Here is a 27,031-nt window from a genome sequence, read left to right on the forward strand (position 1 = left end):
CTGTCTTCCAGGTAACTTACCCATTCTTCTGCCTCAGTTATTCTGCTATTGATTCCTTCTAGTGTATTTTTCATTTCAGTTAGTGTATTGTTCATGTCTGTTTTTTCTTTAATTCTTCTAGGTGTTTGTTCTTTCAGTTCTTCTAGGTCTTTGTTAAACATTTTTTGCATTTTCTTCATCTTTGTCTTCATTCTTTTTCCGAGGCCCTGGATCATCTTCACTATCATTATTCTGAATTCTTTTTCTGGAAGGTTGCCTATCTCCACTTCATTTAGCTGTTTTTCTGGGGTTTTATCTTGATCCTTCATCTGGTACATAGTCCTCTTCCTTTTCATTTTGTCTCTCTGTGAATGTGGTTTTCGTTCCACAGGCAGGATTGTAGTTCTTCTTGCTTCTGCTGTCTGTCCTCTGGTGGATGAGGCTATCTAAGAGGCTTGTGCAAGCTTCCTGATGGGAGGGACTGGTGGTGGGTAGAGCTGGGTGTTGCTCTGGTGGGCAGAGTTCAGTAAAACTTTAATCCGCTTGTCTGCTGATGGGTGGGGCTGAGTTCCCTCCCTGTTAGTTGTTTCACCTGAGGTGACCCAGCACTGGAGGCTACAGTCTCTTTGGTGGGGCTAATGGCAGACTCCGGAAGGGCTCATGCCAAGGAGTACTTCCTAGAACTTCTGCTGCCAGTGTCCTTGTCCCCATGGTGAGCCACAGCCACCCTCCACCTCTGCAGGAGACCCTCCAACACTAGCAGGTAGGTCTGGTTCAGTCTCCTATGGGGTCACTGCTCCTTCCCCCTGGGTCCTGATGTGCCTACTACTTTGTGTGTGCCCTCACCCAGTCCTGTTGAAGTCCTACAGTCAAATCCCGCTAGCCTTCAAAGTCTGATTCCCTGGGAATTCCTCCTCCCGTTGCCGGGCCCCCAGGTTGGGAAGCCTGACATGGGGCTCAGAACCTTCACTCCAGTGGGTAGACTTCTGTGGTATAATTGTTCTCCAGTTTGTGAATCACCCACCCAGTGGTTATGGGATTTGATTTTATTGTGATTGCGCCCCACCTCCCGTCTCATTGTGGCTTTTCCTTTGTCTTTTGATGTAGTTTATCATTTTTGGTGAGTTCCAGTGTCTTCCTGCCAATGATTGTTCAGCAGTTAGTTGTGATTCCAGTGCTCTCATAAGAGGGAGTGAGCGCACGTCCTTGTACTCCACCATCTTGAACCAATCTCCTATACCAGTGATACTTATTATTAATAAACTCTAGCGAAGTGTGGGGCAAATAAGTCATTACTAATGATTGTCAGGGGACCAAAATTGGCTGCTCAGTTCCATTACATAACATGCCCACGGTCAGATGGCTTATAAGAGGCAGAGCTAGGATTCCAACCCAGGGAATCTGCTCCAGAGCCTAGGTTCTTAACCACTGTGCTATAATGGGTGATTCATGACAGTATCTAAACATGGTAAGAATTTGTCTGTGAGGATGTTTCAGGTATAGGATGTAGCATATATAAAACTCTAGGGAAGGGCTTCCCTGGTGGCGCAGTGGTTGAGGGTCCGCCTGCCGATGCAGGGGACACGGGTTCGTGCCCCGGTCCGGGAGGACCCCACGTGCCACGGAGCAGCTGGGCCCGTGGGCCATGGCCGCTGAGCCTGCGCGTCCGGAGCCTGTGCATCCGGAGCCTGTGCTCTGAACAAGAGAGGCCACAGCAGTGAGAGGCCCGCGTACCGCAAAAAAAAAAAAACTCTAGGAAAGATAACATGTGCAGAGAACTAAAAAGTAGTTGTTGGACTGAAAATACTTGGTTTAAGTTTAATAAAGAAGAACAAAAAGCAGAGGGACTGACTGGAGTCAAATAATACAGGGTTTTAAGGGAACCACTGAAAATTTTATGCAAATAGATGACATGACCATTTTTTTGTTTTAGAAAGATAAATCCAGTTCAGGGGTTGGCAGATTACCACCTGTGGGCCAAATGTGGCCCAGTATCTGCTTTTGTGAATGAAATTTTATTAAAGCCATGCTCATTCAATTATGTATTGTCTTTGGCTGCTTTTGCACTACAATGGCAGAGCTGAGAAGTTGTAACAGAGACTTTATGGCCCAGAAAGCCAGAAATATTTATTGGCCGTCTACCTAGCTCAAGGGTTCTTAACTTGTCTTGTGCTGTGGACTCTTTTCAGTCTCATGAAGCCTAAGACCCCTTCTGAAGAAAACAAAGTAAAATGTATAGCTTTATAAATGAAACATTAATTTGAAATATAATTGTTAAAATATTTTTTTAAAGATTTGTAGTATAGTAGTAAGTGCTTTATTAACATGTGAAATAACAGGAACCAGAAGCTCTTCTAAGTTTTTTTCTAAAACAAGTTCATAAGCTACAGAAGTAATTAGTGATGAAGCCAGTATTAAGAATTGAAGCCTAGTAGACAAGTGAAGCTTTGTCTAGACTCTAGGTACAGTGCTGTCCAATAAAACTTTCTGTGAAGGTTCTGTATCTTCACAGTCCAGTACATTAGCCACTAGCCACATGTGTCTATAGAGTTCTTGAAATGTGGCTAGTGTGACTAAGGAACTGGACTTTTAATTTACTTAAATTTAAATAGTCACATATGGCTGGTGGTTACAGTACTGAACAGTGATGCTGTAGAAGATGGCAGATTAGACAGTGTTGGTAGCATTGGGAACCTAAGGAGAAAATGCAGTGTTTGGAAATATGTAGGATAGTTTTAAATTATCATAGTGCCTGAGGTGTTGCTGGCATGTAGTGCCCTGAAGGCAAGAGATGATAAAGATAAAGAATGTGGGACAGTTTACCAAGGTGAAGAATTGTCCCTCCTCTGATGCCCCTTTGAGAAACACTGATTGAAAGATGAAAACTTTTCCTGTAAGGAACACTTCGTGTTTTGTTTTTGTTTTTTTTTTCTTTTTTTCTGGAGAGGAAAAGAGGAAGAAGGAATGAGATAAGTGTAAGGACTGGTATGTAGAAGATGGAGTGCATTTATTTTTTTGTTCAGATGATAGAACTATTAGAATGATCCAGTACTGGAATATCGGCCTTGAGATGTGCACTGTTGCAGAGACTGCTTACCAATTGGGCATGATATTAACCTTTATTCTTTTTTTTTAATTGAAGTATAGTTGATTTACAATATTGTATTAGTTTCAGGTGTATAGCAAACTGATTCAGTTATATATATACTTTTCAGATTATTTTCCATTATAGGTTATTATAAGATATTGAATATAGTTCCCTGTGCTCTACAGTAGGTCCTTGTTGTTTATCTATTTTATGTATAGTAGTTTGTATCTATCAATCCCATACTCCTAATTTATCCCTCCCCCACACCCTTTCCCCTCTGGTAAACATAAGTTTTTTCCTATGTCTGTGAGTCTTTTTTTGTTCTGTTCTTGCCTCCTTTGTCATAGATTAATTGACAGTAGTTGTGTGTATTTATTTCTAGGCCCTCTGTTGTTTTCCATTGATCTATATATCTTCTTTTGTGCCAGTACCATGCTGTTTTGATTACTGTAGCTCTATAGGACTGTCTGAAGTCTGGGAGAGTTATGCTTCCAGCTTTCTTCTTTCTCCTCAGGATTGCTTTGGTAATTCTGGGTATTTTGTGGTTCCTTATAAATTTTAGGATTATTTGTTCTAGTTCTGTGAAAAATGTCATGGGCAATTTGATAGGGCTTGCATTAAATCTGTAGATTGCCTTGTATGGCCATTTTAACAATATTAATTATTGCAATCCAAGAGCAGGTGATATCTTTCCATTTCTTTGAATCATCATCAATTTCCTGTATCACTGTTTTATATACAGTTCTTACCATATAGGTCTTTCACCTCCTTAGGTTTCTTCCTAGGATATTTTTTTTTTTGGAATTTTTTTTTTGATGTGATTTTAAATGGGTTTGTTTTTTTACTTTCTCATTCTTATATTTCATTGTTAAAGAAGATTTCTGTATATTAATCTTGTATCCTAGCTATCTTGCTGAATTTATTTATTCTAATAGTTTTTATGTGGAAGCTTTATGGTTTTCTGTATAGAGTATCATGTCATCTATGTATAATGATAGTTTTATCTCTTATGTTCGAGTTTGGATACATTTTATTTCTTGTCCAATTGCTGTGGCTAGGACAGCCAAAACTATGTTGAATAGAAGTGGTAAGATATTTGTCTTTCTCTGTGTGACTGACTTCACTTAGTATGACAATCTCCAGGTCCATCCATGTTGCTGCAAATGGCATTATTTCATTCTTTTCAATAAATGTCACAAATATCATATGATATCACTTATATGCAGAATCGAAAAAAATGATACAAATGAACTTATTTACAAAACAGAGTCACAGACTTAGAGAATGAACTTATGGTTACCAGGGGGGAAAGGTGAGAGGGAGGGATAGATTGGGAGTTTGGGATTGACATGTACACACTGCTATATTTAAAATAGATAACCAACAAAGACCTACTGAATAGCACAGGGAACTCTGCTCAATGCTCTGTAATAACCTAAATGGGAAAAAAATTTGAAAAAGAATAGATACATGTATATGTATAACTGAATTATTTTGTTGTATACCTGAAATTAACACAACATTGTTAATCAACTCTACTCCAGTATAAAATAATAAATAAATAGAGACACAATTCTTATTTGCATTCCTTGTAGAAAAATCAAGTACACGTAGCACTGCTGCCTAGAATGATTACATTTCTTTAAAATGTAAGCAGAATTAAATCTTTCATGATTATTTTATGAGATGGTAATATATTTTTCTCCTTTGACCCATGTACTTGGTAATGTATTGGAATAAATTCTGGAATGTATACTGACTAAGAAAAAAAAAATGGTAAGAGTGACATCCTTGTTCAGAATTTAGTGGGAAGGCATTCAGCTTTTCACCATTGAGTATTATATAGGCTGTGGGTTTGTCATAAATAGCTTTTATTATGTTGAGATATGTTCCCTCTATACCCACTTTGGTGAGAGTTTTTATAATGAATGGATGTTGAGGTTTGTCAGATGCTTTTTTATGCATCTATTGAGATAGTCATGTGATTTTGGGCTTTCCTTTTGTCAATGTGGTGTATCACATTGATTGATTTGTGTATGTTGAACCGTCCTTGTGACCCTGGGATGAATCCAGCCTGATCATGGTATATAATCTTTTTTATGTATTGTTGGATTTGATTTGCTAATATTTTGTTGAGGATTTTTGCATCGATGTTTATCAAAGATATTGGCCTATAATTTTCTTTTTTTTTTTGTAGTGTCTTTCTCTGATTTTGGTAGCAGGGTGATGGTGGCTTCATAGAATGAATTTGGGAGTGTTCCCTCGTCTTCAGTCTTTTGGAAGAGTTTGAGAAGAATAAGAATAAGTTCCTCATTGCATGTTTGGTAGAATTCCTCTGTGAAGCCGTCAGGTTCTGGGCTTTTGTTTGTAGGGAGTTTTTTTATTACCAGTTCTATTTCACTTCTAGTGATCAGTCTGTTCAAAGTATCTGTATCTTCTTGATTCAGTTTCGGCAGACTGTATGTTTCTAGAAACTTGTTCATTCCTTCTTGGTTGTCCAATTTGTTGGCATATAATTAATTGTTCATAATATTCTCTTATGATTTTTTGTATTTCTGTGGTATCAGTGTTATTTCTCCTCTTCCATTTCTTATTTTATTTATTTGGTTCCTCTTTCTTTTCTTCTTGGTGAGCCTGGCTAGAGGTTTGTCGATTTTGTTTATCTTTTCAAAAAACCGGCTCTTGGTTTTATTGATCTTTTCTATTGTTTTTTTGATCTCTATTTTATTTATGTCCTCTCCGATCTTTATTATTTCCTTCCTTCTGCTGACTTTGGGTTTTGTTTGTTCTTTTTCAGATTCTTTTAAGTGGTAGGTTAGGTTGTTTATTTGAGAAATTTCTTGTTTCTTGAGGAAGGACTGTATCACTATCAACTTCCCTCCTAGAACTGCTTTGCTGTATCCCATAGATTTTATATGGTTGTGTTTTCATTGTCATTTGTCTTGAGGTATTTTCTGACTTCTTTTATTTCATTGTAGATGCATTGGTTTTTTATTAGTGTGTTGTTTAGTCTCCACGTGTTTGTTCTTTTCCCATTTTTCTGTCTGTGGTTGATTTCTACTTTCATAGCAGTATGGTCAGAAATGCTTAAAATACTTTCTATACTATATTTTTTGAGGCTTGTTTTGTGCCCCAGTATGTGGTTAACCCTACTGAATATTCCATGTTCACTTGAAAAGAATGTGTATTCTGCTTTGTTTGGCTATAGTATCCTGTAGAAATCAATTAAGTCCAACTGGTCTGTTGTGTCATTTAGGTCCTCTGTTGCCTTATTGATTTGCTGTCTGGAACGTCTGTCCATTGATGTCAGTGGGGTATTAAAGTCTCCCACTATTATTGTATTCCTGTCAATTTCTCCCTTTGTGCCTGTTAGTATTTGCTTTATATACTTAGGTGCTCCTATATTGGGTACATATATGTTAATGGGTGTAATACCCTCTTCTTGTATTGATCCCTTTATCATTATATAATGTCCTTCTTTGTCTTTATGGCCTTTGTTTTAAAGTCTGTTTTGTCTGATATGAGTATTGCTACTGGCACTTTCTCGTTGTTTCCATTTGCATGGAATATCTTTTTCCATCCCCTCATTTTCTATCTGTGTGTCTTCCACCCTGATGTGAGTCTCTGGTAGGCATCATATTATGGGTTCTTGTTTTCTTATGCAACCTGCCCCTCTGTGTCTTTTAATCAGAGCATTTAGTCCATTGACATTGAAAGTAATTATTGATAGGTATGTATTTGTTGCCATCTTAAACCTTGTTTCCCGGTTATTTTTGTAGTTCTTTTCTGGTTCTTCTTTTTGTTTTTCCTTTTGTAGTTTGATGGTTTTCTTTTATATTATGGTTGAGTTCCTTTCTTTTTGGTTTTTGTGAATCGACTGTATGTTTTAAATTTGTGATTACCATGGGGTTCAAGTATGTTGACCCATAACTATACTTGCTTTAAAGTGATAGTCATACAAGTTCAAACACATTGTAAAAAAAATCTACATCTTTAGAGTCCCCCTCTCTCACATTTTTTAATTTTGATGTCATATTTTACATCTTCATGCTTATTCTTTTGCTGTTCATTGTAGTTATAATTGCTTTTACAAAAATATTTGTAATTATTTTTTAATCTATGTACTAGCTTATTTAAGTGGTCTTCAATCCTTTTATATATTGGCTTTCCCATTGTGATTTTCCCTTACGTATAGATTCTTGTTTCTCTTGTATTTAGAGGAGACCTTTCAATATTTCTTCTAGGGTAGGTTTAGTAATACTAAATTTTTTTAGTTTTTGCTTGTCTGAGAAATTCTTTCTCTCTCCTTCTATTCTAAATGATAATCTTGCTGGGTAGAATATCCTAGGTTGCAGGGTTTTCCCTTTCAGGACTTTGAATATATCATGCCACTCCCTTCTGGCCTGCAGAGTTTCTGCAGAGAAATCAATTGATAGCCTTATGGTGGTTCCCTTGTAATTAACTCTTTGTTTTTCTCTTGCTACCTTTAGAATCCTCTCTTTAACTTTTGCCATTTTAATTATGATGTATCTTGGTGTGGGTCACTTTGGGTTCATCTTGTTTGGGACCCTCTCTGCTTCCTGTGCCTGGATATCTGTTTCCTTCTTCAAGGTTTGGGATGTTTTCAGCCATAATTTCTTCAAATATATTTTAAATCCCCTTTTCTCTCTCTTCTCCTTATGGAACCTCTATTATGCATAGTTTGGCATGCTTTATATTATCGCATAGTTCTTACATGTTATCTTCATATTCTGTTCATTTGTCTTTCTGTCTGCTGTTCTGATTGAGTGATTTCCATTATTCTGTCTTCCAGATCACTTCCACGTTCTGTGTTATTTAGTCTGCTATTCATTGCTTCTAGATTGGTTTTTATTTCAGCAGTTGAGTTGTCTAATTTTGATTTGGTTCATCTTCATAGTTTCTAGTTCCTTGTTACAGTGCTCTGCATTTCTATTGATAATCTTTCTTAATTCCTTTAGCATTTTTATTACCTTCTTTTTGGACTCAAGGTCTAGTAGACTGGTGAGGTTTGTTTCAGAAATTATTTGTTCTTTCAGGGGATTTCTCTTGTTCTTTTAATTAAGAGTAGTTCCTCTGCTTTTTCATTTTACTTAACTTTCTCTCTCTGTGAATTTAGGAGAAACATTTATCTACTGTGGTCTTGAAGGGGTGTTTTTATGTGGGAGCATCCCTGTGTAGACTCCGTGAGTCAAATATTTTTGGTGTGTGGGCTGGTTTTGGTGTGGGTGCCAGCCATGTCTTTCCTTAGCATTTGCTGGCCATTAACCCCTTGATAGGGGGTGTGATTGGTGTTGAAGCGTCTAGAACCTGGGCTCTGTGGTGGGCAGGACCTCCTCTTTGCTCTGTGGCTATCACAGCTCTGTTGGGAGTGGGGTCTGCTCCACAACTGTTGGAGTAGAAGCCCTGAAGTTTGTGTTTGATGAGATTTCATTGCCGTTGAGTGCATGCCCTGCCCCAAAGGAGGCGACTGTTGGTGCAAGTGGGGCCTGTATGGTCACATTGAGCCCATGCACCGTCTAGGCAGGCATCTGCAGTTCCTCTCAGACTCAGTGCAATGTTGTGTCCCTTTCTCTGTTGTGTTTCACTCCAGACCTAGTGGTAGGCTCTTTTGTGGAGTGGGCTGTGGCTGGAGGCTGGGGCGCTGTGGCTGCAGGATCAAGGTTGTTGTGCTGCTGCCTGGGACCTGGGCTGCCTCTGTGGCACACCTCTCCCAGGACCTGTCCACCCCAATTCCAGCTCCAGGCTGAGGTGTGGAGTGGGTAGGGCTGGAGCATTCTCACCGGGAAATGAACCACTGCATGCTGCTGCCCAGGGCCTTTTCACCGAACCTCAATGCCCAGCCACTGTGCATTTCTGTGATACCACCTGGTGTGCTCACTGACAAAGTGTGCCACAGCTGGACTCACCCTTCCCTGTGTACATTGACAGTGGGCTCCATGTTTCAGCCTGGACCACACCCCAGGCCATCAGGGCTGTCTCCACTGTCTCCACACAGGTAAATGGAGTCCTCTCCCACATCCTGTCTGCCCAAAATTCAGCACTTAACGTGTTTGTGGTCCCACTTGGCACATGGTTCAGATTGGTAAGTGAGGTGAGGCTTGGGAAGTGCAGCAAGGCATCAGCCACCAGCACTGGTCCCTTTCCATCCTGATTGTTAGGAAGCCAGCATGCCTGCACTCCTCACAAGTATAGTCTAGGCTTCCGCAGCCCCTCTGTCTGTCCCAGCAGATTTCCCAGCTGGCAGGGGGCTCCCCAGGCAAGGGTCTGCCCGTGTGGACCTTCTCTCCTTTACAGATCTCTCCCAGGGGCACAGGTCCTGTCGCTTTTTTTTTTTTTTTTTCCTGTCCTACCCAGTTACATGGAGATCTTTCTTGCGGCTTTGGTTATGTGGGAGATCTGCCTGTTTCCAGTTGGTTTTCTATGAGAATTGTTCCACATGTAGATGTATTTTTTATGTGTTCGTGGGGAGAGGTGAGCTCCTACTCTGCCATCTTGATCCCCCTCATAACCTCTACTCCTCAGATAGGATGATCTATATGAAAATTATTTTTGAGTTATAAATCTACAAAAACATGATGTTTTTATTATTATAAAGCAATATGCTAACATTAATTCATCTCATGTCTGACCAACATCTGCTATGTGGGAACCCTTGAGCTAGGTGTTAGATATAGACAGGACAGGATAGAATACTCTTCTCTTCCTTGAACTTATATTTCTTTATTGTAGTTTGAGAGAGGATTAGCTTTATGTAACACTAGTATCTCACTAGTGAGCCCATTGCTTGTGATTTATTAATTAAACCCCACCAAATCACTTGCTGGTGAATTGCTTCAAGTATTTCTGTTTCTGTATTTATACACTTGAATATTTGAACCTAAGTGTATCATCTTAACTGGTGACCCATTAAAATCCCCTAGGGGGCTTCCCTGGTGGCGCAGTGGTTGAGAGTCCGCCTGCCGATGCAGGGGACACGGGTTCGTGCCCCGGTCCGGGAGGATCCCACATGTCGCGGAGCGGCTGGGCCCGTGAGCCATGGCCGCTGAGCCTGCGCGTCCGGAGCCTGTGCTCCGCAACGGGAGAGGCCACAGCAGTGAGAGTCCCGCGTACTGCAAAAAAAAAAAAAAAAAAAAATCCCCTAGGGGGCTATAAAAACATACTGCTGCTCAACTCCACCTCAGATCAACTGCATTTAGATCCTGTGTTTTGGATGGGAGACTAGTTATCAGATTATCAACCTTCCCAGGTGATTCTAATGCATATAGCCAGGGTCAAGAAATGCTGCCATTATCCTGAGTGTTTTGGGAGGATGAAGAGACACCTTACCTGCATCATTTTCCTGGTACTATTCTACAAGAAATTCTAGTCTATAAAAAGTAAATCACTTATTTAATATTCCTTGTTTTTAATGAGCTTATGTTGCTTTCTAGTGTTCATCACTTACTGCTTCATAATTAATTCAAGTACTAATTGTTTTCCTTAGTTCTGGTGTCAAGTATATTGATCTATAATTTCTGAAATCTCTATCTCTTTCAAAAATCAGAGTATTTGTGTATCTCCTGGCATATGGCATCTTTTCTATTTATTTCTCAAAGGATTTGGACCAATTTGTGGGAAAGGATAGAAAATTTTACCCAGTGGCTTGGTATTCCTAATTAATATCTGAAGTGCTTGAAACAATGATTTCTCTTGCTATTTTGTTTACCTTAGTATTTTGCTTAAGAAACCATTTGTTTCCAGAGTGTAAAGATAAATTTCAGCTTAGATCATGCATGAAGAAACTTGTTTTGAGTTAGAAGAGCGTATATTAATGAAGTTTGTACTGAATAAAATGAAGAAAAAATAAAACAATCCTCTATTAAAAGATGTTGTCCCTTAAGTATTTTAAACCTGGTAAATTACCTGATTATTTCTTTTATACTTTTTAACTTATGTTTATTCATGTGAGAATCGCCACAGGACCTTGGAGGCTGATTTGAATGTGTGCTGGGTTTTAGTCTGTTTCTCACTCCCTGTGTGCCTGGATGCCCAAAGGCGAGGGGCAGGTCATAGTAGAATGTCCCTGTTACTTTATAAGGCAGACTGCTCTACCACTTATCATTCTACCCTCCATGCTCCAAGAGTAACTCCATGCTCAGCCCTCTCCACATCCCTACCCTGATAATTTCAGAGCTTCTGGAAATGAGAAGTAGCCCTCAACAAAAAGTCAGCAAAAACACCTGATGAAGAAGGTAGAAAAAAGATAAATTGGAGTCGTTTCAATATTTTCTGATACTTCTAGATTTGTTTCATTTCTTTAATTTATATTTAATCTCTATCAAAATAATTATCTTCTATTGAAACAGATTTTGAGTCATTATATCAAAATAGTGAAAAAATTGGAAAAACGGTGCTCTTTTCCTTTAAATTTGAGGAATATTTCTCTCTGTTAGTATTTTGTTTTCAATGTCCTCCTCTTTGTTTCTTTCAGTAAATATCCCTGATGCAGCTTTTATTCAGGCAGCCTACCGAAAACGTGAATTGGCCAGGGCCCAAGAGGACTATATTTCTTTGGATGTAAAACATGCCTTCACCATCTCTGGTGTGAAGAAAAACACTGAATATCCTGAGAGTGAGCCTGATGATCATGAAAATATAATACCATTTACCCCAAAGCCTCAAACACTTAGACAAAAGATGGCTGAAACAACAGGTACATATTTAATTTATTTATAATAAATGAACATTAAGGCATTTTTCATTAGAATATAATTTATGATAAAAATATCCATAAAAACATAATGTAGTATCTCCTTTTCTAAAGGTTGTTTATTTTTTAAATACCAATTTACTGACATCATGTCTTCTAAAATACATGTCTGTATCAAAATGTTATCAAAGGGTACATGCAATAATAATGTTTACTGTTATCTGATCTCCACTTGATCTTTCTTGACAGGTTAAAAAATTTGTAGAGTTTCCTATTTTTTTTTTTTTTTTTTTTTTTTTTTTGCGTTATGTGGGCCTCTCACTGTTGTGGCCTCTCCCATTGCGGAGCACAGGCTCCGGACGCGCAGGCTCAGCGGCCGTGGCTCACGGGCCCAGCCGCTACGCGGCATGTGGGATCTTCCTGGACCAGGGCACAAACCCATGTCCCCTGCATCGGCAGGCGGACTCTCAACCACTGCGCCACCAGGGAAGCCCTCCTATTTTTGATATTGAAAACTTTTATTGTCACCTTTATAAGATTTTTTTTTAACATGGAAACATCGGTAGGATTTTGGTGTCATGTGTTAAAATCTTCCCTGCTCTAGTAAAAAGTTTTCCTCAACCAATAATCCTTAGGTATCAAAGAACTATTTTCACATTTCTCATTTATAAACAATAATGTTTTACCAAGTTTTTGTCATTTCAAATAATACTATTTCAGAATGAGACTTTTGGTTCCTACTAACCCAGAAATTATTTTTGCATGTTTAGATTCTCAGGTAGAATTGAGAATCTCTGATAAAACCAAATGTTGCATTCCAAGCTTTTTCATATGTGACACCATCATGTTTTGAGTGAGACAGTTTGGTGATAAATGCAGATTCTGAAGTCAGATTGCTAGATTCAGGTCCTAGGTTCAACACAGTCCTTAGATAGAGGACTGTGTTATGTAACATCCTGTTATCTTAGTTTCTTTATTTATAAAGAGAGAGTGAATTATGAATTGTGAAGAAAAGGTTAACACATATAAACAGCTGCTAAGCCATTTATAAGCTCCCCAATTGCTAATTGCTGCTGCTATTAGAATGGAAAAATATGGAATATTTGTACATGAACTTTTTTTTTCAAGCAACCAGAAATGAAGAAACAAGTGAAGATAGTGAAGAAGATAAAAAATATCAAGATATTTGGGAACAGCAGCAGATGAGAAGAGCAGTTAAAATCACAAAGGTAATAATCTTTTATGCCATATGTATTAGTTTCCTGTGGCTACTGTAACAAATTACCACAAACTTGATGGCTAAAACAACAGACATTTATTCTCTCACAGTTGTTGAGGCTAGAAGTCTCAATTCAAGGTGTTGACAGGGCTGTGCTCCTTTTGAAGGCCCTAGGAAAGAATTCTTTTTTTTTTTTTTCCTTTTTTCCCCCCTTTTTCTTTTTTTAATTGAAGTAGAGTTGACATAACAGTATTATATTAGTTTCAGGTATACAAGATAGTGATTGACTTTTAAATACATTATGAAATAAATCACCATGATAAGTCTAGTAACAGTCTTTCACCATGCAAAATTATTACAGTGTAATTGACTATGTTCTTTATGCTGTATATCATATCCCTGTGACTTATTTTATAACTGGAAGTTTGTACCTCTTAATCCCCTTCACTTACTTCACCCTACCCCCATCCGCCTCCCCTCAGGCAACCACCAGTTTCCTCTTTGTGTCGATATTGTCTGTTTCTGTTTTGTTTGTTTCATTTTTTAGATTCCACATATAAGTGAGATCAAAGAGATTGTCCTTCTCTGTCTTGTTAGACTTAGCATAACACCCTCTATGTCCATCCATGTTGTTGCAAATGGCATGATTTCATTCATTTTTATGGCTGAATAATATTCAGTTGTGTATATATACCACATATTCTTTATCTATTTGTATATCAATGGACACTTAAGTTGCTTCCATATCTTGGCAGTTGTGAATAATGCTGCAATGAGCATAGGGTTGCATATAACTTTTCAAATTAACATTTTTGTTTTCTTCAGGTAATTACCCAGAGTGGAATTGCAGGATCATATGGTAGTTCTATTTTTAATATTTTGAGGAATCTCCATGCTGTTTTCTGTGGTGGCTGCACCAATTTACATTCCCACCAACAATGCACGAGGGTTCCCTTTTCTCCACATCCTTGCCAACCCTTGTTGTTTGTTGTCTTTTTGATAATAACCATTCTAATAGGTATGAGGTATCTTATTTTGGTGTTGATTTGCATTTCCCTGATGTTTAGTGACGTTGAGCATCTTTCCATGTTTCTGTTGGCCATTTGTAAATCTTCTTTGAAGAAATGTCTTTTCAGATCCTCTGTGTATTTTTTGATCAGATTGTTTTTTTGATATTGAGGTGTATGAGTTCTTTATATAATTTGAATATTAACAATTTATCAGATATATCATTTGCAGATACCTCCTCCCATTCAGCAGAGTGCCTTTTTGTTTTATTGATGGTTTCCTTTGCTTGTGCAGAAGGTTTTCAATTTGTAGTCTGATGTGATTATCTTTGCTTTTATTGCCCTTGTCTGAGAAGACATATCCAAAAAATATTGCTGAGACTCATGTTGAAGAGCATACTACCTATGTTTTCTTCTAGTTTTATGGTTTCAAAAATGAGTTTTGTATATGGTATAAGAAAGTGGTCCAGTTTCATTCTTTTGCATGTAGCTGTCCAGTTTTCCCAGCACCATTTATTGAAGGGACTATCTTGTCCCGCATCGTATATCCTTGTCACCTTTGTTGTAGATTAATGGACCATATAAGTATGGGTTTATATCTGGGCTCTCTATTCTGTTCCATTGATCTATGTGTCTGTTTTTGTGACAGTAACATACTGTTTTGATTACAATATAGTTTGAAATATATAATGTGAAACCAGGGAGCTTGAAATCTCTAGCTTTGTTCTTTCTTAAGATTGCTTTGGCTGTTTCAGGGTCTTTTATAGTTGCATATAAATGTCAAAATTACTTGTTCTAGTTCCATGAAATATTTCATTGGTATTTTGGTAGGGATTGCATTGAATCTCCCAGCAGAGAATTCTTTCTTGCTTTTTGTAAGTTCTGGTAGCTCCAGGTATTTCTTGCTTTGTGACTACATAACTTCTGTCTCTACCTCCTTCTCCACATGGCCTTCTCTATGCCTCTAATTTGTGTGTCTCTTATGAGGATACTTGTCATTGGATTTAGGGTCTACTTGGATAATCCAGGATGATCTTATCTTGAGATTCTTCACTTAGTTATAACCACAAAGACCCTTTTTCCAAATGAGGTCATATTCAGAGGTTCCAGGGGTTAGGATATAGACCTATCGAGGGAGGCCATCATTCAACCCACTATACCATGTACATTATGTTCTTTTCCCACTAGATTATAAATACTTTCTACATATTGCAAGTCCCTTGAGGGAACCATCTTTTTTACTTTTAATTTTACAGTTATATGGTAGATGCCTAAATGTGAAGTTCAAACAAATAAATAGTGAGGGTTAAAACAAAACTAACAAACAAAAAAAAGTATTATACTTGGGGTAGAAAGTCCTAGATTTGGGTTGTGGCTCTACCACTAAAATACACTCTCCCTGAAGTCAAGAATTATTAACTACGTTTTTCAGTGTTATATCCCATAGTGCCTAATATTGTGAGAGCTCAATAATTATTTGTATGACTTTGAGAAAATAATTTCATTTTTCTAAATCTCAGTTTTCTCATCAATAAATTGGGAATAATAAAGTGGGAATGATAATGTTACCTACCTGAGTAGGTGGCTGTAAGGCTCAAAGTTATAATGGTCTAATCTAAGTCAAAGTGCTTATAAATTGTATAACAAATGCAAGTTTTATTTTTAATCTTTTTAATAGGAGTGCTTTGAAAGATTTTTTGTTCTTTTAAGCAAGAAAGTATTGTACGATCTTCATGTTATTAAAACTAAAAAGCTAAGTAAAAGTAAGCCTTCAGTTACAATTTAGAAGTCTCTGAGCCATTTTTTTTTTTTAGTTATTTGCAATCTGAATTTTTTTGCTATTAGTAAGAACTGGTAAATATTTGCTTGGTTTTTTTCCTTCCTTTTTTTTTTCCTTTCTTTTGTTCCGATGTGTGTTTTTTGAACTTTTCTCTTAGGGTAATGGCCAAGCATGGTATTACTAATAAAGAAGATGAACATTTTTATGGCACTTACTACATTTTTCTCTGTTGTCTTCTAGAGAAAATTTAGATCACTCTGTAATGCCACTGTTATTATGGGAATGTTTTACCATAATCTTGCCAGCTTTAGGTATAAGTTCACTTGGTGAAAATGGAATCTCAAGTTTGATTTGATTTGCATTTTTATTACTGATGTGGGTGCATTTACTGATTTCTTTATTAAAGACTTACTGCATGGCACTGTACTCGTTTCCTGTGACTGCTCTAACAAATTACTACAAACTGAATGACTTGAAACAACCAAATTCTATTTTCTCACACTTTTGGAGGCCAGAAGTCCAAAATCAAGGTGTTGATATGGCTACACTCCTTTCAAAAAGCTCTAGAGGATAATCTGTTCCTTGACTATTTTAGCTTCTGTTGGCTGTTGGCGTTCCTTGGCATATAGCTGTATCTCTCTACTCCATCTTCACATCACCTCCTCTTTTTGCATCCCAAACTCTCTCTCCTTCTTTTCTATGAGGCTACATGTAATTACAGTTAGGACTCATTTAGATAATCCAGGATAAGCTCCTATTCTCCAGAACCTGAACTTAATCACATCTTTTGCCATATAAGGTAATATTCATTCACAGGTTTGGGATTTTAGAACCTGGGCATATCTTTTGGGGATCACCGTGTAGCCTCTATAACTACTTAACAGTGGTAGACAAAAGCATGTACAATCTTTGCAGGGGAGAGACAGCTAAACAAAATAATTATAGTAAAATCTTACAAGGGTCTGTGACAGAATTCTGTACAGGGTCCTGAAATAGCACAAAGGAACAAGTGAGTGGTCAGTTTTGTAGGCGAGAGGGTGGATGGGAAGGTTTGGAAAAGCCTGTAAGTAAATGGTCAAATTTGAATGAGTCTTTGAAAGATGTTTATGATGTAAGGGATTTGAAGCAAAAGAGGATATCAGGGGTGAAGACATGAAGTTTGAAAAAGTCTGGTTAATTTGGGAATTTGTAGGTATGATTCGAACTGGATAGGAGACTTGGTAAGAATTGATATGAGAAATGATGGAGTCTCATGGAAAATATAAAAAGTATAGTTTAGCCATTGAGTTGACTAATTATCTGGTCCACTTCTTCACATATCCTTTTCTAAAACAGGTTCTTCAGAACCTTTTCAACATTCTAAGCATGATGGTGATGAGTGAGTTACGATGAGCCAGAGGACAGTAATATGAAATGTACTGAATTACAACATGTATTAGCTAGGAATACATTCCTCTACAATTAACAGAAAACCCAAATAATGGTGGCTTAAAGAAAATTAAAAGCTTTACCTAGAAACCCACCAGCAGACTTCCATTTGCTTTCCTTTCATTAGACTGGAGTTAGGTGGCAACATCTATCATGAAAAACCAGTATGTGGTTTGTCGTTTTAATTTATTTTACTGAAGTATAATTTATTTACAATATTGTGTTAATTTCTACTGTACAGGGAAGTGATTCAGTTATACATATATATACATTCTTTTTCATATTCTTTTCCATTATGATTTATCACAGGATATTGAATAGAGTTCCCTGGGCTATAGAGTAGGACCTTGTTGATTATCCATTCTGTATATAATAGTTTCCATCTGCTAATCCCAAACTCCCAATGTACCTCTCCCCCACTCCCCCTTGGCAACCACAAGTCTGTTCTCTATGTCTGTGAGTGTGTTTCTGTTTTGTAGATACGTTCATTTCTGTCATATTTTAGACTCCACATATAAGTGATATCATATGGTATTTGTCTTTCTCTTTCTGACTTACTTCACTTAGTATGATAATATCTAGGGCCATCCATGTTGCTGCAAATGGCATTATTTCATTCCTTTTTATGGCTGAGCAGTATTCCATTGTATATATGTACCACATCATCTTTATCCATTCATCTTCAGTGGACATTTAGGTTGTTTCCATGTCTTGGCTATTGTAAATAGTGTTGCAATGAACATTGGGGTGCATGTATCTTTTTGAATTACAGTTTTCTCTGGATATATGCCCAGGAGTGGGATTGCAAGATCATATGGCAACTCCATTTTTAGTTTTTTGAGGAACCTCCATACTGTTTTCCACAGTGGCTGCACCAACAACAGTGTAGGAGGGTTCCCTTTTCTCCATACCCTCTCCAGCATTTGTTATTTGTATACTTTTTAATGATGGCCATTCTGACTGGTGTGAGGTGATACCTCATTGTAATTTTGTTTTGCATTTTTCTAATAATTATCAGTATTCAGCATCTTTTCATGTGCCTGTTGGACATCTGTATGTCTTTTTAGAGAAATTTCTATTTAGGTCTTCTGCCCATTTTTCTATTGGGTTGGTTTTTTTTTGTTACTGAGTTGTGTGAGCTGTTTGTAGATTTTGGAAATTAAGCCCCTGTCGGTTACATCATTTGCAGATATTTTCTTCCAGTCTGTAGGTTGTCTTTTCATTTTGTTTATGGTTTCCTTTGCTGTGCAAAAGCTTATACGTTTGATTAGGTCCAACTTGTTTATTTTTGCTTCTATTTCTGTTGCCTTGGGAGACTGACCTAAGAAAACATTGGTATGATTTATTTCAGAGAATGTTTTGTCTATGTTCTCTTCTAAGAGTTTTATGGTGTCATGTCTTATATTTAAGTCTGTAAGCCATTTTGAGTTTATTTTTTTGTGTATGGAGTAAGGGTATGTTCTAACTTCATTGATTTACATGTGGCTGTCCAACTTTCCCAACACCACTTCCTGAAGAGACTGTCTTTTCTCCATTGTATATTCTTGCCTCCTTTGTTGAAGATTAATTGACCATAGGTGTGTGAATTTATTTCTGGTCTCTCTTTTCTTTTCCATTGATCCATATGTCTGTTTTTGTGCCGGTACCATGCTGTTTTTATTACTGTGGCTTTCTAGGATTGTCTGAAGTTTGGGAGGGTTATACCTCCAGCTTTGTTCATTTTCTTCAGGATTGCTTTGGCAATTCTGGGTATTTTATGGTTCTATATAAATTTTATGATTATTTGTTGTAGTTCGGTGAAAAATGGTATGGGTAATTTGATAGGGATCAGATTAAATCTGTAGATTGCTTTGGGTAGCATGGCCTTTTTAACAATATTAATTATTCCAATCCAAGAGCATGGGATATCTCCCATTTCTTTAAATCATTTTCAGTTTCCTTTATTCATGTTTTATATTTCTCAGCATATATCTTTCACCTCCTTGGTGAGGTTTATTCCTAAGTATTTTCTTTTTTGATACAATTTTAAAAGGGATTTTTTTTTTTCTTTCCCTTTCTGGTATTTCATTATTAGTGTACAGAAATGCAACCAATTTCCGTGTGTTAATCTTGTATCCTGGCTACCTTGTGAATTCGTTTATCAGTTCTGATAGTTTTTCTGTAGGTCATTAGGGTTTTCTACATATGTCATATAATGACAATTTTACCTCTTCCCTTCCAATTTGGATCCCTTTTATTTCTTTTTCTTGTCTGATTGCTGTGGCTAGGACTTCCAGTACTAGGTTGAATAGAAGAGGTGAGAGTGAGCATCCTTGTGTTGATCTAGATTTTAGCGTGAAGGCTTTCAGTTTTTCACCACTGAGTATTATATTGGCTGTAGGTTTGTCATAGTTTTTATTATGTTGAAATATGTTCTCTCTATACCCAGTTTGGTATGAGTTTTTATCATAAATGAATGTTGAATTTTGTCTGTATCTGTTGAGATGATCATGTAGTTTTTGTCTTTTCTGTGTCAGTGTGGTGTATCACATTGATTTGCACATTTTGAACCATCCTTGTGACCCTGGGATGAATCCAACTTGGTCATAGTGTATGATCTTTCTTATGTGTTGTTGGATTCAGTTTGCTAGTATTTTATTGAGAATTTTTGCATCTGTAATCATCAAAGATACTGGCCTGTAATTTTCTTCTTTTGTAGTGTCTTTGTCTGGTTTTGGTATCAGGGTGATGACGGCTTCATAGAATGTCTTTGGGAGTTTTCCCTCCTCTTCACTCTTTGGGAAGAATTTGAGAAGGATCAATAAATATGAGTCCTTTTTTGTGTGCTTGGTAGGATTCGCCTGTGAAGCCGTCAGGCCCTGGACTTTTGTTTGTACAGAGTTTTTTTATTACAGATTCTGTTTCACTTCCAATGATTGGTCTGTCCAAAGTATCTATTTCTTCTTGATTCAATTTTGATGGGATGTTTCTAGAAACTTGTCCATTTCTTCTAGGTTGTTCAATTTGTTGGCATATGATTGTTCATAGTATTCGCTTATGGGTTTTTGTATTTCTGCAGTATCAGTTGTGATTTCTCCTCTTTCATTTCTCATTTTGTTTATTTGATTCCCCTCTTTTCTTCTTGGTGAGCCTGTCTAGAGGTTTGTCTTGTTTATCCTTTCAAAGAACCAGCTCTTGGTTTTATTGATTTCTTTCTATTGTTTTTTTAATCCCTATTTCATTTATTTCCTCTCTGGTCCTTATTATTTCCTTCCTTCTGCTTACTTTGGGTTTTGTTTGTTCTTTTTCTAATTCTTTTAGGTGTTAGGGTAGGTTTTTATTTGAGATTTTTCTTGTTCTTTGAGGGAGGCCTGTATCACAATGAACTGCCCTCTAAGAACTGCTCTGCTGTAGCCCATGGATTTTTGTATGATTGTATTTTCATTGTCATTTGTCTCAAGGTATTTTTTAATTTCCTCTTTGATTTCATCATTGACCCATTGGGTTTTTTGGTAGCATGTTGTTTAGTCTCCAGGTAATCTTTTTTTTTCTCGTTTCTTTTTTTGTGGTTGATTTCAGTTTCATGCTGCTGTGGTTAGAAAACCTTCTTGAAAAAATTTCTATGCTCTTAAATTTGTTGAGGCTTGTTTTGTGCCTCAGTATGTGGTCAACCCTAGAGAATGTTCCATGTGTACTTGAAAAGACTGTGTATTGGGTTTTTTGGATATAATGTCCTGAAAATATCAATTAAGTCTAAATGCTCTAGTGTATCATTTAGGATCTCTGCTGCGTTATTGATTTTCTGTCTAGAAGATTTGTCCATTGATATGAGTAGGGTGTTTAAGTCTCCTACTATTATTGTACTCCCATCCCTTTTTCCCTTTATGTCTGTTAGTATTTGTTTTATGTTTTTGGGTGCTCCTATATTGGGTGCATATATGTTGACGAATGTAATATCCTTCTCTTGTATTGATCCTTTCATCATTATATAGTGTTCTTTTTCTTTATGGCCTTTGTTTTAAAGTCCATTTTGCCTGATATGAGTAGTGCTACCCCTGCTTTCTTGTCATTTCTGTTTGCATGGTTATCTTTTTCCATCCCCTCACTTTCAGTCTGTGTCCTTCACTCTTAAGTGGGTCTCTTGTAGACAGCATATGGTAGGCTCTTGTTTTTTAATCCAATCTGCCACTCTGTATTTTTTGATTGCAGCATTTAGTCCATTGACATTTAAGGTAATTATTGATAGATATGTATTTATTGCCATTTTTAACCTTGTTTTCCAGTTGATTTTGTATTTTTTCTTTGTTCCTTTCTTTTTCCTTTTGTGGTTTGGTGATTTTCTTTTGTATTATGCTTGTTCTCTTCTTTTTGGTTTTTGTGAATCTGTTGTATGTTTTTTGATTTGTGGTAACCCATATGGTTTTCAAATATGTTAAACCATTACTATATCTACTTGCTTTAGACTGATAGTCATATAGGCTCGAACACATTCTAAAATTTAAAAATCTACATTTTTTTACTCTCCTACCTGGCATTTTATGATTTTGATACCCTCTTTTACATCTTCATGTTCATCCTTTTTCTGTTCATTTTGCTTATCATCCCTTTCACAAAAATGTTTGTTTTTTACTTTAATCTGTATACTGGCTTAAGTGATTTACTTTCCATTTTTGATTTTCTCTTTTATACAGATTACTTCTTCTTTTCTATTTAGAGAAGGCCTTTAATTATTTCTTTTAGTATAGGTTTAGTATTGCTGTTATTCTTTTAGTTTTTGCTCTTCTGAGAAATTCTGTCTCTCTTCTTCTATTCCAAATGATAATCTTGCTGAGTAGAGTATCCTAGGTTGCATATTTTTTTCTTTCAGAACTTTGACTATATCTTGCCACTCCCTTCTGTCCTGCAATGTTTTCTATAGGAAAATCAGGTAATAGCCTTATGGTGGTTCCCTTGTAATTAACTCTTTTTACTCTCTTCTGGCCTGCAATGTTTTCTATAGGGAAATCAGGTAATAGCCTTATGGTGGTTCCCTTGTAATTAACCCTTTTTCTCTTGGTGCCTTTAGAATCCTCTCTTTATCTTTAACTTTTGCCACTTTAATCATAATATGTCTTGGTGTAGGTCTGCTTGGGTTCATCTTGTTTGGGACCCTCTGTGCTTCCTGTGCCTAGATATCTGTTTCCTTCTTTAGGTTTGGGCAGTTTTCGGCCATACTTTCTTCAAATACATTTTCAATCCCCTTGTCTCTTTCTTCCCCTTCTGAAATTCCTATTATGCATAGATTGGCACGCTTTATATTTAAGAGTTTTAAAACTTTTATTGTGGACATATAATAATATAATGAATCCCCCTCTGTGGACCATGATTCAGCTTCAAAAATTGCCAACTATTGGCTAATTTTGTTTCATCAATGCCCTCATATACTCACCCTGCCCGTATTATTATTTTTTAGTTAATAGACTTTTTTTTTTTAGAGAAGTTTTAGGTTCACAAAAAATTAAGCAGATAATATGCAGCATTCCCACCTCTCCCTCTTCACCCAGTTTCTCCCATTATTAACATCTTGCAATAGTGTGGTACATTTGTTGCAATTGATGAACCGATACTGAGACATTATTATTAACCAAAGTCTATAATTTTATTACAGTTCACTCTTTGTGTTGTACAGTTCTATGAGCATAAGCTGTTTATTCCACAATTTATAGAGTCAATTATCCCTAAGACCATAAATGTCTGGACTAAATCTAAACTGCCTTCTAAATCTTTAGTCCAGGAACCAGTGAAGTGATAAAAAAAAAGCCCTTGGAACTAATTGAAAATTGTAAAGTTGAGAAAACAGCAGACCATACTAAAAGTCACCACTCCTGGTACATAAAAGCAACTGTAGCACAAGTCATCTTTGCCCAAAGTGTGGGTGGGGCTGTGGGCTGGGGAGGAGCCTGTATCCTGCCCTGGCCCTTGTGGGCCTGGAGGAGACAGAACCCACTCTTCAAGGGACAGTAACTTTAATTGAAGCAACATTGTTGAGGCAGCAGGAGCAGGAAGGAGAGCATAGAACTTTCCACAAGCATGACTGGAGTCAGAACATCCAAGGTCCTTATGGCAGGGAAGAGAAGCCTTTGAGTCAAGTACCGCAGCTCAGTGCTATACATGTCACTTCTGCTCAGACTTCCTTAGCTGCAAGGAGGCATGTGGCTGTGCCCGGCTTCATGGGAGTGCGGAAGTATCCTACCTTAACGGCAGTGTCCATGTACTCCAGTTGCTGGGGCCTCCATGGACTGTGACCCATGGAGACTGCTACTGCCGTTAAGTCCCAGAGGTGGGGATGGGGGAGCGGTTCGGGGCTGCTTCAAGGCCTGGGCCCCACCAGTGGGTGGCCCTGGCGAGGGCTCTGGAGCTCTGCAGGACACAGCCCTCAGCCTGCCCCTGAGCCCCCAGCTCACCCTCCAGCCTGAGGCCAGAGGGCCTGGAGGGCCCCAGGGAGAAGGCTACGATCCTCTTCTCACTGCACTCTCTGCAGCGAGGACCACTGCCAGGCTGATTGTTGGCAGAGCGGGACCTCTAACCACTGGCAAGCTTTATATTATCCCATAGATCTTTTATATTGCTTCCATTTTTTTCATTTCTTTTATATTGGCTTTCTGTCTGCTGTTCTGATTGGGGGATTTACATTATTTTTTCTTTCAGAACACATTCATTCTGCATTATTCAGTCTGCTATTTATTGCCTTTAGCTCAGCTTTCATCTGGGCAACTGAGTTTTCTAATTTTTCTTGGCTCCTCTATATAGTTTCTAGTCCCTTTTTACAGTAATATGTATTTCAATTATAGCCTTTCTTAATTCCTTCAGTATTTTCACTATCTTCTTTTTGAAATAAATCAGTATCTATTAGATGAAGATGTCTATTTCACTGTTCTTTCAGGGCAATTCTCTTGATCTTTTAATTGGGAGTGGTTGTTCTGCTTCTTCATTTTACTTATATTTCTCTTACTCTATGAGTTTAGGAGAAACAGTTAACTACTGTGGTCTTGGAGGGCTATTTTTATGTGGGAGTATCCATGTGTAGCCTGCACGGGTTTAATATATTTGGTGGGAGGGCTGTTTTAGTATGGCTGCCTCTTTCCTCAGTGCGTGCTGGCCGTTATCACCTTTAAAAGGGGGTGTGACTGTGACTGGTGTCGTGGTGACCCGAGCCTGAACTGAATGTTGAGCAGAGCCTCCTCTTTGCTCTGTGGTTGTCACAGCCCTGTTGGCAGCAGCGTCTACCCCCTAGTTGTTGGAGTAGAAACCCTCAGATCTGTTTCTGATGTGCAGTGTGAGATAGGTGGAATTGGAGCACTCCCACTGGGAGAGGAGCCACTGAGTGTTCCTCTACCAGAGCTATCCACTGTGAAGTGCGCTCCATGGTGTCACCTGAAACCCACTGTGCAAGCTCACAAAGTGTACTGTTGGTGGCATGCCCTTGGCCCCACCTCAACTTTGGGAATGCAGGCAGTAGTCCCTGGTGTCCCTCAGGCCCTGTGTTAACAAAGCCACCAGCGCAAATCAACCAGTGCAGATCCACTGAAGTCAGGTACCACGACTGCAGTAGTTGCACACCTGGACCCTCCATGGGAGCTATGGGAGCAACCCAGACCCTGTCCCAGCCTGCATGTGCATGCGCCCACAGAGCCCACAGATGCTAAGGCCAGACGCATCAGAGCTGCAGGAGCACCCGTTGTCCATTCAGATATCATGAAGTCGCTGAGTTTTTACAAAGCCAGTGGCCGTGGCATAAATCTGCAGATCACACAGTCGTGGGGAGATGGCTTAGATTTCAGCCCTGCTTCCTAAGTTATGTGACCCCTGGTAATCAACTTGGATTTCAGCCCCGCCTCCACTTGTGGGCAACTCCATGGCACTTGCGTGCTCCCAGAGCTTGTAGAGGTGGTCCCAAGCCAGCTGAAAGAGGCTGCTATGGCGGCCCCGCCCCTCCCTTCACTCACATGCACATTAACAGTGGGGTTTCAGCGGCAGCTCCACTCCCTCTGTGAGCATGCCAAGTGTGAGGCTGCTAATGGCAGGCACCGCCCCTCCCTTCTCACACCCCCTTAACAATGACACTTTGCTTCTATGGCGGGCCCAGGCTTCTTCCATGTATACCTACCAGTTGTCGCTGTACCACACTCCAGCCCCTTCCTGCTGTCTCCACACAGCCAACCCCAGTCCTCCCCTTGGGTCTGTCCTCTAAAGCTGGAGTATCAGCACCCAGCCCTCGTGTGCACCAGCCGATGTGCATCTCAGGCTGGGGAGTGCAGGGCAGTGGCCCAGACCATCTGTTCTGGCCTCTCTGTGCAAACTGGCTGCTGCTGTCTCCTCTGAGCCTCTGAAGCTCCCTTTCTGTCCCACCTGAGGGGCCTTCCAAGATATGGGAACCTTTTCCTCTTTCATGACTCCCTCCCAGGGACACAGGTCCCATCCCGCTTCCCTTTTTTTTCTTTCATCCTACCCGATTACATGGAGATCTTTCTTGCACTTTTAGGTTCTGAGATCTGCCAGGTTCAGTAGGTATTCTGTGAGAATTGTTCCACAGAGATGTATTTTTCATGTATTTGTGGGTGGAGGTGACCTCCATGTCCTTCTATTCTGCCACCTTGATTGGAGCCTCCAGTATGTGGTTTTTTGAGAGTATATTAGATCATAAACAGAACTAGCTATATAAACACTGAGAACAAAGCTTTTGTGAAAAATAAGATTTTGTAGTTTGCCTCTTGCACGTGAATTTAAAGTTCTAAATTTTAAAACTGTGCAAATTTTAAAAACATTTTATTACAACCATAAAAAATGTCAGAGGCATGGAATTTTGAGCTGGTGAGACCTTGGTGTATCCAGTCTGCTTTCATGCTATTAATATTTGCAAGACTAATGAATGTTGAAAACAATATAAACTTTCATATTACTTTTAGGGACGAGACATAGATCTTTCTCATAGCAGTGAATCTCAAACAGTGAAGAAGTTTGATGCTTCCATTTCATTTCCACCAGTAAATTTAGAAATTATAAAGAAGCAACTAAATACTAGGTAAGTAATATTAATTTTAAAATTTACATTTGTGATAGACATTTAATAGTGAAAAAAATTAGCACTATAATCTTTTTAACTATTAAATATTAGTATTAAACAGATTTATAGGCAAAAATTAGCATCACCTGTATTAGCACATTAATATAACTGATTTCCTTTTTTATATGTCTTTTAGTGTTTATGATAAGTATATATCATATAGTTACAATCAATAAAATCAAGTTCTGCTTTTTTCACTTACTATTTTTGTTAGCATTTATCTGCATTGTTAAATAGCCTTTAATATTTAAAAATAATATGTCGGGAGTGATGGCAGCAAGATGCCAGAATAAGAAGCCCTAGACCTCGTTGCCTCACAGAGATACCAACTTAACAACAGCATACTGTCCAAAAAGCCTTTATGAGTACTCCAGAAATCAGGAAATTGTAGTACCCCAGGCAAGCTCAAAGCCCAAAATAGCCACATTGTAATGGGTAAGAAAAACCATTTCATTCCAACTGCATCTAGCCCCTCTCACAAGCCAGCACTGCTTTTGATGGAGAGAAAAAACCCAAGTCATAGTTTTTCCATTGGGAAGGAGAAAGAAGAGTGGAACACTGTCTTTTGGAGGTACTGCCCAAGAGACTTGTTTCTGTCTTGTCTGTCTCAGAGCACTGATGGGGAACCATCATACGTTAGATGCCTGAGGGCCACAGAGGGCAAGGAAGAGCTAAGCAGCCTGTTGCAGAGCCGGAAAGTCTGTAGTACTACAAACACCAGAGGGAACAAGAGACTAC

At 38.3% G+C, this 27,031-nt stretch overlaps 1 protein-coding gene across 4 annotated transcripts in view; it reads left to right on the top strand.

Moving 5' to 3' along the window:
• GCFC2 (GC-rich sequence DNA-binding factor 2) overlaps positions 1–27,031 on the top strand; it is a 73,781-nt gene that overhangs the window by 9,642 nt on the left and 37,108 nt on the right. For all 4 annotated transcript variants that reach the window (XM_019942160.3, XM_073791194.1, XM_019942161.3 and 1 more), the window contains exons 3-5: positions 11,559–11,780; positions 12,906–13,006; positions 26,136–26,251. In XM_019942160.3, the coding sequence (XP_019797719.1) occupies positions 11,559–11,780; positions 12,906–13,006; positions 26,136–26,251 (439 nt within the window). The remainder of the gene's footprint in view (positions 1–11,558; positions 11,781–12,905; positions 13,007–26,135; positions 26,252–27,031) is intronic.

This window comes from Tursiops truncatus, chromosome 14, assembly GCF_011762595.2.
Source record: "Tursiops truncatus isolate mTurTru1 chromosome 14, mTurTru1.mat.Y, whole genome shotgun sequence".
In the NCBI taxonomy this organism is placed as follows: domain Eukaryota; kingdom Metazoa; phylum Chordata; class Mammalia; order Artiodactyla; family Delphinidae; genus Tursiops; species Tursiops truncatus.